Source organism: Drosophila santomea, chromosome 2R (assembly GCF_016746245.2).
Source record: "Drosophila santomea strain STO CAGO 1482 chromosome 2R, Prin_Dsan_1.1, whole genome shotgun sequence".
In the NCBI taxonomy this organism is placed as follows: Eukaryota; Metazoa; Arthropoda; class Insecta; order Diptera; family Drosophilidae; genus Drosophila; species Drosophila santomea.
Genome location: NC_053017.2, coordinates 9,818,188 through 9,833,260, shown reverse-complemented (window position 1 = coordinate 9,833,260; position 15,073 = coordinate 9,818,188). Strand labels below are relative to the sequence as shown.

The following is a 15,073-nucleotide window of genomic DNA, read 5'->3' as shown; positions in this document are numbered from 1 at the left end:
CTCTCTAATTGGACACACAAAACTGGGAAGTGTCTACAAAAATATAGTTTCGAAAATGCTAACAACTTCAAAACACACAGCGAAATGTATCTGCCCATCTGTGTGAGATACACAGCGATATGATTTTATATTCGCCCAGAGATCAGGCATATTTTTGGGTGGTCGCGGTCATGTACACAGCCATAAAACATATTTTTCACAGATTTATGATTTGTTTATGCTGCGCTCTCATTTCTCGATACGATTTTCGCGGGGCTGTGAGGTAGCCAACTTGGCGACACATTCCCAGTCCTCCCTGTCAGCGGAATGCAAAAAGTCGAACCGAATGGAAAGGGGGCCTGCTTGAGAGCACTTTATTTCCTTTTTTCTTTCCCATTTGCCAGCTTTTGCCATCTTTTGCCATCTTTTGCTTATTGGCATAAATGGACCTCTGCTTCTGCGTGCCTTTGGCGAGTCGCTGAGTCTGCGGATCCGGCGGGTTTATGTTTAATTATAAATCCCGTTGCCCAAGATCTTCTCAAAAGCGGAAAAGCGGTGGGAACGAAAGGGGTGAGAGGGGGGTGAAGGGTGGAAAAGGAGTTTTGCCATGCAGCTGCTGCTCCGTTTATGGGCAGCCAAGCAACTCGAACCGCACTCAGCCAGCCATATTCCCCATCAGCGACTCGTCATCGGCGGCATCAGTTGGTTCACTTGTTGGAGAGGGTTCTTCTGCCCCCTCCTCATCCGTATCCATGCCACCCACCAGCCCCCTGTGCAACCCACCAGCCACGACGTGCCCAAATTGCATTTGCATTCGAGTTATGTGCGCTAATTTCACGTTATGAAATTTTTATTTCGCACATTTGCTCGTCGCAGTTTTCGTGCCTCGTTTTTCATCTGCCAGCGAAAATCAAGAAACAGATTCTGTGGCGCATAAAAAACATCTCAGCTAAATTTGGCAACAAATCTGTGCACTTTCTTGTCAGAAGGCCTTTTATTTGGGTCTCATTAGATTCCTGCTTAAATTGGCTTGTTTCTGGATAGTTTTGCTCAATCAAATGATATGTTCAGGGAACATGAATGGTTGCATAGTTGCATTCAAATAACTACTGTGTGTCTCGGGCCAAATGAAATGAATTCTATTAAGAAATCATTTCCATTACTTTAGCTTTGGGTCAACAAAGGCGATCTGGCGAATTCCTTAGCCAGTTGAGCGGGGATTGTTCTCTAATCTCGAGACTGTGGCATGTGGGTGACACTTTCCCCCCGCACTTAAGTGCCCCCCATCCCCCAGAAATTTGAGCAACTCTTTGTTGTTCAATCTGTGGGCGTTGAGTCTTGGATTTCACTTGCTGAAGAGTGCAAAGTAATCAGTAAACGAGGGCATTGGGGAGGGGTAGCGGCAGAAGGGGAAGGGGCACAAACTGCAGCGGCGGCCACTTGTGGGCCTCGAGTGTTGGTAAAAGCGTTTTGTATCTGTCGGATACAATGGGCCATAAATCAGAAGAGTTTCACTTGCCGGCGAGATTGCACTATTTTTGAGTTAGAGAAACCTAGAATATTTAGATGGTGGAGAATGGATTCCGATTCGTATACGGATTCGGATTCGGATTCGGATTCGGATCCAGAAGCACTGTTTTGCGGTGGTAATTGCACGCTCGCTGAGGCGTATCGTATGCGGCAGGTTTCCGTTGTTCATTCAGGGGAAAATGGGCAAATGGGCAAATGGGAAAGCAGGAAAGCGGGAATGCGGGAAAGCGGGAAACCGGGATAGAAGGGATAAGAGGAAAAAGCGTAAAAAAAGGGGGAACGACCCAAAATAGCGGCACAGCCAAGTGCGGAACATGAAGCATAACAAGGGCGACACAGAAGAAAATAAAGCCATCACAACCATCTACATTGATATTAATATATGTATATATTGATATTGTTATAATCACTTGAGTATCAACATACATAAAAAATGCATTCATATTTCGGTCTTGGATCTTTTACCAAAATATTACTTATCTTATCAAATTTATCCAACCATTAAGTGTGAGTGACTTCATAACATTATTTCAAATATGAGATATACCAAATTGATGATGCTTGCATTATTAAGATACTCAATCTTATAAATATGTAGAATGGCCGTCGTTAAGGCCGGTAGTATTTTCTCGCTGTGCGGCGAGAGAAACCGGGACACTACGTGTTGCAATCTCCAATAGATACAGTATTTAGTACTCAACTCGCAGATGCACAGTCTCAGATACAGATACAAATGCCACCGCATGCGTGAGAAGCTTCAAGTTGGTGCGTTTTGCTTTTTTCACGCTCTCGCTGGCAAGTTGGTTGGTGGAAAAGCGGTGGTGGCAACAGTGAAAAACAGTGAAAAACACAGGAAAAAACCATGTTCTTTGCCATGCATGGATGAGCGTAGTAGCTGCAGCTCCAACTGTTGCCGCTTCTGCACCCTCGAAACTCTCAAAACTCTCGAAACTCGTATGTGAGCCAAGTGCAGGGCCGAAACTGTAACCGAATACGCCATTAGCAGTGAAAAGGGGGCCCAAAAGAACGGGGAGCACTGGGCCATAATTACATCTGCATCCGTTCTGGCCAAAATGGATGGGGGTCACACACAGATTGAGGCCATGATTGATGTTACCCATTCTGTTCCGGCGCAGATCGCACGGCCGCCTTATCAGTGGCCATCCATCCGCAATGCCAGACATTCCCATTCTCCGCCGCCAGCAGACTCCGATACTTACTCCGCTGCAAATCTCCCTCGATTCCATCAAATTCACAGACCATAAATCTTCACTTCTTCAGTTCTTCAGTTCTGCGGGCTGGGCCACTAAATGCCTTCACACAGTAAGAGTAACAGTTGTTTTCCAGCCAAATGGTTTAAGGAAGTTTTTGCCGCGTTTAATTGCCAATATCGTTAGGCCCGAAACATCATTAAAAGTTTTCAGGCTGAGAATCAGCTCTGTTCATTAATAAGCACTAATTGCTACAGGTATGCACCATTAGTATTTGCAAACCCAGCTTTGGAATTTCTACAGTCGTTGAATACAAATGAATACAATGAATACAAGTACAGATTCTAATGCGTTTTCATGCTTTCCTTTTATAGTAGTTTTGTATATTTATTTTAAGTTTGGAGTAAGCCCCTTATTGGCTTTGCAATATTTTCATTTAATTTGAGCATAATTTTGAAATTGGCTTTAAACTCACTTAGCAATAATTGGAAGCTTAATCGTTGATAGTGATGCTGTGCACATGATCTGGCACTGAACGAAAACGTGACCCTGTCAGCATCATACAACTATATTCCCTTAATTTACCACTTGTGGTTTCGTAGCATATCGAATAAGTGTAGTAAATTCCAATTTCGCATTTTGCCCGGGCAGAATTACGACACTTCTGCTGATGCTGTAACTCTGTAACTCTGTAACTCTGAAACTCCTCAAAAGTCGGAACCTAAAATCCCATTCGACGCGACTTGTTGGCAGCAAATGCTTCGAATTTGTCACTCGACACGTCAATTATATAAATCGCTTATGTGACCCTCCCGAAGAGCCCCTCTTTTATTTGGATGCTTGTTGATGTTGATACACATGAAGGGGATATAAATTTGAAAATAATGTGTGAATTTCTCCTTTTCTCGTTTCAGCGCCCCGCAGAGAGAAAAGAAGACCAAAACCAGAGGAGTTTGTCAACGTGGAGCGCAAATGAATGAAATGAGTGAATGTGAATGAAAATATTTCGGGTGCATTGAAAGTGTTTGTGCGTTGGCAAATGGAAGTGGCAATGCTCGATCGCGATCGCAACTGAGGATTATTAATTCCATCGAATTAGGAATTACGCGTTACGAGTTACGAGTTACGAGTTACGAGTTACGAATTACGGATTGCACAATCTACAATCCGTCCGCGTTTATAGAAATAAATCTCCGGCGAACAGTTGCAGCTGCCGCAGCTACTTTGGCTAATTGATTTTCATTCGGTTTCTGTTTTCCCCATTTGTTTGTTGCCAGCTGATTTGTTTGTCCGTCCGCCTCTTGCAATGAGGCGTCCAAGAGCTGCCAATCGCCACAGCAACAATAGCACCAACAACAACTCGCCAAATGAACAAAAACAAGCTGAAAACCAACAAGTTCGAGTACATGAAGCGAAGCTGCGCGACAATTGCGTTTGCGCCTTTTTGCTGCTTTTTTAATTAATTTTAAGTGTCGCCGTACTCCGTTGCCCTTTTTTTTTGTTGGTTTGGCCGGGAGCGGTTCAGATAGCGCTGGAGCGGTGAGGAGAAGCCCCCGGAAATCGGCAATTTAATTTACAATACAACATTAGTACGGACATAAAAGCGGATAAAGGCGAGCTGCCCTAGGAGAACCCAAAATGTTCGCGGGAATAAGGAAACGCCTGGCACGCAAGTAAGTCACCAAGAAAACTCCAAGGCACTGGGAAAAATTCCTTTATCTATTATCTATTAATATAAAAAAGTAACTTTTTTAGACAAAAGTATTATATCTATAGTTCTAGATATAGTTCTAGATACAATAAAACATCTGGTTTATTCAAACTAAACATTTCCGACTGTGCAAAATGAACTCATAATATGAAAACAAGTTTTAACCGAAACTACAAATATTATTTTGCCAAACGTTTATCAGTGGGATTTTCATTGCATTTCCAAGTAGAACAAATAACCTTGTCAAGTATCTAGGAGTTGCATTACATTTCTTGAGCTCACACTTTTCTCTGTGTGTAGACCACCCCCTTCCGGCCCCGGAGACGATTATGTCCAGCAGCTTTTATGTGTTTCCTTCCACTTTATCAATGCTGTCCTTCTTGGTCGTCCTGCGACTTCGGCTGCTTCCTTGCCATGCCCCAATTCCTTCGTTAATGACTTTCGCGATAAAGGTCGCATTGGTCGTGGGAGGAGGGGTGTTGGGTAGGTGGGGAAACCTTTTCAATTTGCAAAATCGCTGACAAAACTGGGCAAGTTACAGAGACACGGCAGAGAAAAGGGAACGTTGCAGTGGCAAAACTTACTTTTTTATAATTAATTTCTGGCGACTTGCGGCGATACACTCCCTCTCCAGTTTTGCGAAGGCCAGGATTTCGCGACTCATCGGGCGAGCAGCAGTAAGTCAGCAATCATCAGTCATCGTCATTATTATTATAATGATTTTTTTTTCAGCGTTAAATGAGCCAATTAGTTTAAAATCTTTATTATTAGCTGATTGCTGATGGCTGATGGCTAGCATCTTGTGGACCGGTTTCATTTGGCCTAAAGCGAAAATTGAATTATGCTTCGATGCGATTCGAATTTCGAGTTTGCCTCGCGGGCCATTGCCTCTCCAAAAATTAGCAGCCAGAGCAATCAAAAAGCCATCTGCCAAATGATTTTCGTGGGAAAAGCAAATGCGATGGGAAAACAAACGAAAGTTTGAGCCAAACTATCGAAGTTTTAGCATAGAGATTGGAAAAACTGGGGAAAACGACAAAGTTTATGTTCAGAAGGGGGTAATTAATCAATGTGCATAAATCTAAAAAAGTTGTGCTAGAAATAGTTGATTAAACACAAGATAAGTAACTGAATAGCTGAGCTTATATTGGTTTTTCACAGGCCACAAATGGCTAAAATAAAGTTTACCGACAGGAAAGTAAACTGTCTTAATTTGTCTATTAACATGAGCAGTTTCAAGCAAAAGTGCATTTGAGATACATTCTTCATAATCTAGAGCGTCTCGATTTATGTGGAGCATGTAGAGCTTGTCCCACGGAGAACGACGCCCAGCACTGGTGGCCTTTATTTACAAGTCATGATGTGCTAATTATTACAGAAAAGTGCAGTCGAATGCCTTTTAGCACTTACCGGTGCCACGCCCCCCGGAGGCGTACGATGATGATAACTAATGCCCCAAACACATCAGGCAGCCATGAACCCAGGTGCTAAAAACACCTGTGCAAATAGAAAGCCAAAAGCCCAAACCCAAAGCCCAAAGCCCAAAGCCTAAAGCATAAAGCACCGTGTAGGTGGAACTCTCGCATTTACATGCCATGTATACCATATATGCTATATGTACAAATGTATCTAGCAGATACATAAGCATCAAGCCAAGTGGAGGGGAGTTTTTTCGGAGCTTGGCCCCAAACCTTTAAGATCTCCGTGTTTCGGGGGCCCACACACGATAATGTTCGTTTAGAAACGCCTGTATGTCCGTTGCCCCCCGACTTCCCTCTCTCCTAACGCGGCATTCAAGCGCGACTAAAGCTAAAAATAATTACACAAAAGACATAACACACTTTATTAAGCACTAAACATTTGATGTGCTGGGATGTGGGCTCCAAAAGTCGGATGGCGGCAAGTGCAGCTGCATGCAGAACACTCGAAGAAAATAAAAAGCCCATTAAAGTCCTGATTAAAATTCGGACTACAGGCGGTTGATTTTGGAAGTCTTTAAAAAAGGTCTTAAGTCTTAAAAAGTGTCTGTGTGGCATTATGATGTTCTGATTCTCGAGATTTTATGTTCAACTTTCAGTTATGTATTTCTATACTCCCGGCAGTTAAACAAATAAACAAACTGGATCGTTTTTTTTTTGAATTTCCTCATTTATATTATGCACAAAATTTAAATATTTCATTTATTTCTAAGAATAATGTTATCAAAAGTATTATTGTGCTGAGTTCTTCCCAAAGCTCTTTTTCAAAAACGCACTCACTTATCTGCTAATTTATAGCTTCCAGCTCATAAATGTTTTAAATTCGTTCTCCCTTCAAAAGTTATTTACAATTTTCACAATTGAACACATTTAAATGTTCTTATTCTCTGTGTATGCCTAAGATACGATGATGATGGATTCTCACGAGCGTAAAACCAAAAGTCATTGGGATTTATGCCTGTGTGTGCGCTTGAGAGTCGGAAAAACATGAATGCAATGCTCCTAAAAACTTACAGAAACTGGCCTGCTAATTATGATTGATACGGGAGGAAGGTTCGTGCGACAAGAGTAATGTATAGTACATACAAGAGTAACGAAGAACGGCGCTATATCCGCCGCCAGTTTCCTCATTCGTTCTCAATTTCAAACCCATTTCGCCCTGCTCCCATTGTCTTCCGCCTTTTGCCAGCCATATCACAGATGTATCTTTTACATCTCGACGCTGCGCATGTGCCCGGTTTTTATGGGTTAAAGGAAATGTGGTGCAACAAAGCGTGAGGCAGTGGCAGTGGGAACTTACAGTTATGTAGGCTATATAGAGTGCCCCCGCCGCGCCGTTTGTTTTCCAGCTTAGATTACACACAAAGGAAAAGGCATAAAATGAAAATGAAAATGAAATGAAACCAAGGCAAACTTCAGGGCTGCTCTTTGGCAATTAGCGGAAATCCAAACTCAAACTTTTCGTGATGATAAAACAATTTACACAGCGGTTTATTCAGCTGTTGCAAAACTCCACATATACTAAATACATACTTATGTGTGTGATTGGGGGTTAGAGTTTATTATGCCAAGTGACGAGAGACGGGAGGACAAATTGATCGACTGATAGACCACACAAACACACAACCCTGAGCTTTGCGACTGCAACCCTGTGGTGGTCATAAATGCGCCATTAGCACTAGCAAATGCATCTAAAAACTCCAACTCCAACTCCACTTGGCCGTAAAAATCCACACTCCCACTCCACTCGAAGAAAAAACAGCCACCAAAGCGGCAAAAGCACAGGCATTCATTGCACACACAAAGGAAAATGCCATTTTATGCATTTCAAGTGCGTCTGCCTCCACTATCTGGCATCTCTCTATTTCTACTCGGGATTCGATGGACGAATGTATGAATGGATGGATGGATGGGTTGGGGAATTATGCTTATGTATCAGAGCCCGGGGTCTGTTTTTGATGGGCGTCCCGCACTTCGTGTGTCACAGAAACTGAAGTGTCAATTCCATCATAAGCCAAAGTGGCGCACATATCGCATAACGCATCCATCCCATCTCATCTCAGCTCAGCTCGAAAAGGGGCCAAAGATGACAACGTTGAGGGGACAAGAAAAAGGAAAATTATTGAACAATTTCACAATAACGAAAATAAAATGGGGAGAAGAAAGCCCGAGAATTACAATTGCACCTCGATACATGCCGCATATGGCCAAGTTCACAGCGAAACCGAGATACTCTCACAAGAAAAACAAGTAACTTAATAGTTACTAAAAGGCCTTAGGTTCTTTCAATCTGTTTGTGGTTTCTTATGCGAAAAAATGCACAAATGGATGAAATGAAAATGGATATCAGTCAGAATTAAATCCCTTACTACGATCGGCATCACTTTTATTTTTAACAATTACAACTACATCCAAACGATAGTCATTCACTCTACAGATTTGCATAACAACACGTTTTGCACCATAAGCTTGTTTTATAGTATTTTATGCCATCAATTAGCCACCTTGGCATCCATATTTGGCCATAAATCAAGCATCAATAATGCGCCAAACGATCAAGTCGCGAATTTGACTTGGAAGTAGTGGAATAACCTTTTACCAATACCAGGAAATGTAGCATTTGCACCAAACACAGTTTATGAAATCAAGCTAACGATCATTACTTGGGATTACTATCGCTGCCTGAATTAGTTAAGCGATTTATAATCCCAAAATGCCGAACCATCAGTTCACAAAGCTACGACTGCGAGTTGCGAAAATCCCGAAGATACACTCTTCAGCCACATCGATCATTCGGGCCTTAGAGTCGTCGTACCTTAGCCCCCATTGAAATTAATGAAAACATCTGAGGCTGGGGAGCCCCACTTTTCCCCCTGTGGGAATGCATTTTGACAGCAAACACGCCGCCGCAAAAGATACTCGTACTTAAAGTACGTATATACTCGGAGTATGGCGACATATCCGATTCTCGCCGCCAGTCTTGGCGGCATTTTCACTTTGGGTGCGACAACTGCAACGGCGGTCGCCATAATGATGAATACCTTTTTAATGAGCGGCTGACACATGCAGATGCAATGGAGATGTCAGTCCGCGATTTATCATCTGGGAATGGGAATATGAGGATTTGGGGCTTTGGGGGCGGCCACTCGGATCGGGATCAAGCCAATCCCTGATGCGTGGAATGACCCTAACCTACCCCATCTCAGCTCGCTTGATTGCCAACTATTGTGCGTTCGTTCAATTCCGTTATTGGGCCTAAACATGCAGAGTTCGCTGGCTCGGAAAAGTCAGTGCCACCAGTCAAACACGCATGCACCGAAAAAAAAAGGCATAGAACATAATAACAAATAAATCATACAGGTGCTTATGAGCTCGCAAGCTATCTTCAGATTATCGAATCCATCACTTATGAAGATTTTTATATGAATTTTTGACAATATTTGACAATATCTGCTGGCAATGCTGCGATTCATAAGTATTCTTTTGCTTCCATGCTTACACACATTTTGGAGTCGTGCCATTTCTCTCCGTGCACCGATATGTACAATGTACATGTGTACTGCGTATAGGTATACACATAATGAACTATTCCCGTGCATAGTTTCCGTATTTGCCACTGCTCCCCAGCCATTTTCCAGCTGACCGTACTTGCTTTCTAATTAAAAGTTTGCCCCTAACGTTCGCTTTAAACGCAAGTCAGTTTTTTGGGTTTGGTCGTCGGTGATGGTGGGTTGATGGGTTGATGGGTGGATGGGTTGGATGGGTGGGGCTCCCCAAATGAACCCCAAAACGAACGCCACCCCACGACCTGGGGTTTTACAGCCAACTAGGTGCCATTGTTGTTGCGGGGCCAGCGAAAAATGTTTGTTGATAAATAGAGTTTATGTGTGGGTACGTGTGTTTATTGCCCGCCCGGCCAGGCATTCGTTATAGATGTGCCCGTTTTGGCCATAAGGGCCACTGGGGCGACAGGTGGCCCGGGTCGAGGTGCGTTATCTGGCCAACGACAGCGGATATGGCCTATTGAGCCAGTGTTTATGGGTCATTAGGGTGCGTGGTGGTGTGCTGGTGTGCTGGCAAACAATTCGGCAATATCGGTTGGACTCCTCCTCCTCCTCCTCCTCCTTGTGCTCCTCTGCTCCCCGCAATTAACGTGCCATTGTCCTTGAAGTGAGAGCGATACTGATCGCTTCCGCTTGGCCAAGTGCCAATCACAAATCTGCATGCAAAGCACCCGAGAGTTGAGGAGCGGCTCCGCTTAAAGCGTGGCATGCAAATAACTTTCCAAACAGACGGCTGCACCTAGACGGCTTCCTTTTGGAGGCAGGGAGCCGCCGTCGCCGCCGCCGCCTACACTGAGGAAAATTCGCACACACTAGAGGCTTGAATACTTGAAGTTCAGAGAGGTGCATTCATTCACCACTGCAGGGTAAATAACAACTTGTCTAAATTCGATTGAGGCCAACTTAAAAAGCAATAACTAATGCAAACTTACAATTGAATGCTTTGTTCGCCTAATGAGCACGTTAAACTAAAATGCTAAACCACTCGAAAGCTAAATGAATTGTGTTGCACATGCAAATGCTTAATAAAACTTACTTTTTAATGCAGTAAGTGATTAAGAGTTGTTGTTATTAGTTTCTTGTCAGTTGAGAAAACCTTGTTAAACAGAATTATTGTGAGTAATCACATGAAACTCAATTAGTAAATGCAAAAGTATGCCTTTTCTGAGCACAATAGTTAATAATGAGTAATGATTTAGATAACTGTTTTCAATACACTGTAAACACATGCGCTAAAGTTTATGTATGTTGTATATAGTTTTAAGTACAATTCGGAAGCCTCCTTTATTTTTCGAGTGCCTTTCTCGATATGCAAATGAGTGGCCACCATCGGCTTGCGCCTTTCAATCAGCGGAGGTCCCAGGTGTTTGGCCAGGTAAGCAGCAAGTGTCCACTTGACTTCCGTTTCGTGTTGGAGGTTCCTTGGCTGCCTGATTCCTTGGCTGCCTGGTTCCTGGAATGGAACGTGACACAGGCCTGTCTCTGGACGGCTTTTATCTATTGCATTTGGCAGTAGCATTGTATTTACAAGGCAGCCATTCGGCCCTTGTTTATATTTGCATAAATATTTACACAGACCAGCAGATGTGTACATATATGACTGCGGCTTTTAGCTTTTCGGTTTTCGGTTTTGGCCTTTGGCGCCTCTTTCCCATTCATTGGCGCTTCGAACTGCGAGCTGCGAACTGCCGATGTAGGCAGAATTGTTCCCCCCTTAAAAGGGGAGCACTCGTGGATTGGGGACTCTACTTTACAGCGATCTCATTTCGATTCGGCAACATGGCACTCAATTATGTCGTCGTAATTTCCTGTTCGGCACAATTATATGATGCTTATCGCCAGCCCGCTTTTTAGCCATATTCCATATCCCATGTTCGGCTTGGCTCAAATGAAGCGTGTGTAATAAATCCCCAACTCGACTTGTCGTCAAATTATGCAAATTTCCAGTGTGGGCTCGGTATCACTTGGGGATCAAAATAAGAGCCGTAGAGGCGATATGCACACATGCACCTCCAGATTTGGGTCATCAACTCGGCGCATCGATAACAACTGGAAAAGAGGGTGTTGAAATGAGAAGGGCCAACTACTCGCATTTCTCATCACGCCCACGCAGCTTTGGAGCAGTTTGGAGCAGCGCTGGGAAACAATGCCACAACTACTTAGCTGAGTAGCTGAACCCAAAAGCCCTATGCATATGTAGATGTAGATGTAGATGCACAGGCACAGGCACAGATGCAGATGCACCCACTTTTGGCCTCTTGTTTGACTTTGCCCAACACTTTGGGCCATATTTTGTCAACTGACAAAATACACATTCAAGGGGCAGAAAAGAGATAGTGGTGCTGGGAATATCTAGCTTGAACAGCTAAAAAGCAGCCATATCACGTAGCATTCTTTAGTAAGATGGTAGTGAATGAACTGATACTTTTGAATATTATTTCTTAAAATGTTGGAAAGCATTGAGAATTATATCACTTTAGCATACTTTAGTAAGATGGTAGTGAATGAACTGATACTTTTGAATATTATTTCTTAAAATGTTGGAAAGCACAGATAATTATATCTGATGACCACTTTACGAATGTCATACACGTAATATCTGTTTGGGTCACTTAAACACTAAATTACATATATGGTTAAGAGCAATAAAACTGGACGTCTATCCTTCTATGACTAACAAAAATTAATCGTACTAAAAGCAGATGTATAATTAATGCAATTTCCTTGCGAAATCTAAGAATACCATTACCAAGGCAGCATGTAAAGCTTAACACAACTATTTATTGTGTTATCTATGACAACCCACCATTAGCGAGTGCCGCCCAAATAAAGATCTCCCCTGTGCAAATGGCGCAAGATATGTGGCCAGATCCGACGTGGAAATCTCCGCAGTTGACAGCCCTGAATGAAGACCCCATTCTGGAGCAGGCTTTTGGGGGGAAAAAAAGAAAGAGGGGCACGACAGGCAGCCACGCCCATTGGAGCTGCGTTGCTGGATTTGGATTTGTTTCAACGCTGCGAAATGGGTTACATGTGAGGCGAAGACGAGGGCCCTTTGGCGAGCAAACAAACGTGCTAGTGCGAGTGAGAGGGGGTGTGTGCAGTGTTGGAGCGAGATGCAGCACCCACGGTGCAGCGGAGCAGAAAGTGCACTAAGCGCGGATTTATAACGGAAGCTTAGTCCGCTCGCCAGCTCATGAATAAATTAACACAGGAGCATATGTACACAGGCATGCATAAGTGCCTGTATCTATGTGCTGTATGTACATATGTATGTGTATGTAACGGCACCAACACGCCCCCTACCACACATTGTTCTATGCCAGCGACTACTGGCCATATAAGGCCGTGAGATACAACAGCAACGATTAAAATCGATCTCGAGACTCATAAATTATGCAATTCAAAGAGCGAATAACTCCGGCGCTTCGACAAACAGTAGTGCTCTGCTCTACAAGTTGCAAGATTGCACTATTCTATCGGATCGGATCGTTGCCACAGAGCAGAGTATCTCAGCAGAAACTATTAAGTGGGGTAGTACTTAAAAAATGATATTTCAGGAGTGCTGGTATGGCATAAAATGGTCTGAATTTTAAATACAGAGTGCTTTTCACTTTCCATGCTGGAGAACTGAAAGCTTAGAAGAACTTGGGTCTATTTTTGAAAAACTTATTTCAAAAAGTTTAATCTTTTCAATTGTGAAATGATGATAGCTGCAATCATACGTCTTGGTAAAACACTTCATAAACAAATGGGAGATTTTATCATAAGTGCATATGTGTATTTGCTGTCCTGGTAAATCACATCATTCACTGTATTTAATACCAAAAAACATATTTTCCTATATCTGCATTTTAATTACTTTTCTATTTAGTTTATAATTCGATCATACCATTTTGAAGTAAGTGTTTCTAGGCATCATTAGCTATTTTAATAAGTTATGCTGATAATCTAGCACCTTTTGATTGTGATGACTGGTGCTAACTGCACATCCGCCCTCCAGAGGCTCCACTGTATGTGAGGCCCCGCTTGGAGGAGGCTGCAGCTTCATCTGCGTGTGGCCAGTGTGTGTTTTGTTTCTGATTCTGTGTCCACTGCGGTTTCAGTTATAGTTTCTTTTTTCCGGCCCACGCCCATGTCAGTGGGCACCCACAAGTGGTGGAGTAGTGGAGCTCTATGGCAGTCGGACATTCAGGCACTCGGACAGCTGGACAGCTGGACAGTTGGGCGGCTCAACTTTAACTTCGATTTTCAATATTCATGACAGGAATGGGGGCGGCGGAGAGTTCGTGGCGGGGATGGGGGCTGGGGGGCATAGCCGTGTGTTCGAATGGCAGTCGAAAATTATGGCAATTACTGCAGAGTACTGTAAATTATTTGCTCTGGCGACCTCATTGTCAATACACACACACACACACAAACACACAGGCGAACGCTGGAAAATTCATAACAGCATGTGTGCAAATATTCCCACATGCACTTTGCAGTTGCTGTTTAATAATTCGGTGTGCTTAATGCAAATTGAGCGTTTAGCGGACGTCAGTAGGCAGAGCAAAATGATCAACTAAGTAGGTCCGTGACTCTACTGTTAAACGTGGCCAAAAATATCTACCACACACGCTTTTAGGTGATTTTAGGTGATTTTAGGTGATTGGTTTTCAAATGGCACTCCACAAAAAAGTCTTTATTCCAAACTATAAACTATAAACTATAAACTTACTTCTCTGGTGGCTTTGCAAATAAACTGTGTTTTGTATATCGACAACATTGTGAAATTCATGATGTATTACTTATATCCCGTGTGAGTAAGTGTCGGGCCAAAGTGACCACTCAGTGGGTCACTCATCAGCGAGGAATCCGCTTAGGCTCATGGCTCCTTATCTCGCGATTCCGAGACCACAATTATGCCTCTTGGCTTATCGGCTCTCGAGCGAGCAGCCCTCAATTACACTGTGCGCATAATTATGGCCCTCAAATCGCTCTTAAAAGACGGCACGAGATTCCGACGACATCCCGGTCAGCAAATCGGAGTGCAAGGAGTGCGGGGAGTGTGGGAGGACGGAAGCGGTAGTAAGCGCCTTATGCGGCTTATTTGTAGGTCGTATAAAACGGACGGCTACTTGCCGGATTTTATTTACTTTTTATACGCATTTGTGCAATATTTATTTTTATGCCAACTGCAGTGGCCGAGTGATAAGCGCTGGACAGCCGGCGACTGAGTCTGGGTATGGGGTTGGGGTTGGGGAGCCACTATATAGGGGGATATATTCTGGATATCTGTGGAGAGGGGTGAAGTGGAGAAGTGGAAGCGGACGGGAGCAGCGACAGCGGAAATTTATGGCCGTCGCATAAAAACGCATAATCAGTAAGCGAATGTGCCACAAAGGCAGAAAAAGAACAAGGCGGGATTGGCGATGGGGAATGGGGAATGGGGATTGGGGGCTTAGCTGAATGACCGCTGGATAGGGAATCGGTAAAGCTATAGCTTTAGCCATACCGGAACAATTCCCCCTCGGGGAGCTATCAGCCACACACGCGGCGGTGAGCACTTCGATAGAAATGCAAATTCAAGCAAAACTTGTGCGTAACTTGTGGCTACTG

The 15,073-nt window shown here is 43.5% G+C and overlaps 1 protein-coding gene across 5 annotated transcripts in view; it reads left to right on the top strand.

Annotated features, from left to right (window-relative positions):
* The window catches only part of LOC120444954, a 39,896-nt gene that overhangs the window by 5,354 nt on the left and 19,469 nt on the right, over positions 1-15,073 (top strand). For all 5 annotated transcript variants that reach the window (XM_039624964.1, XM_039624962.2, XM_039624963.1 and 2 more), the window contains exon 2: positions 3,635-4,393. In XM_039624964.1, the coding sequence (XP_039480898.1) occupies positions 4,359-4,393 (35 nt within the window). In that variant the 5' untranslated portion in view covers positions 3,635-4,358. The remainder of the gene's footprint in view (positions 1-3,634; positions 4,394-15,073) is intronic.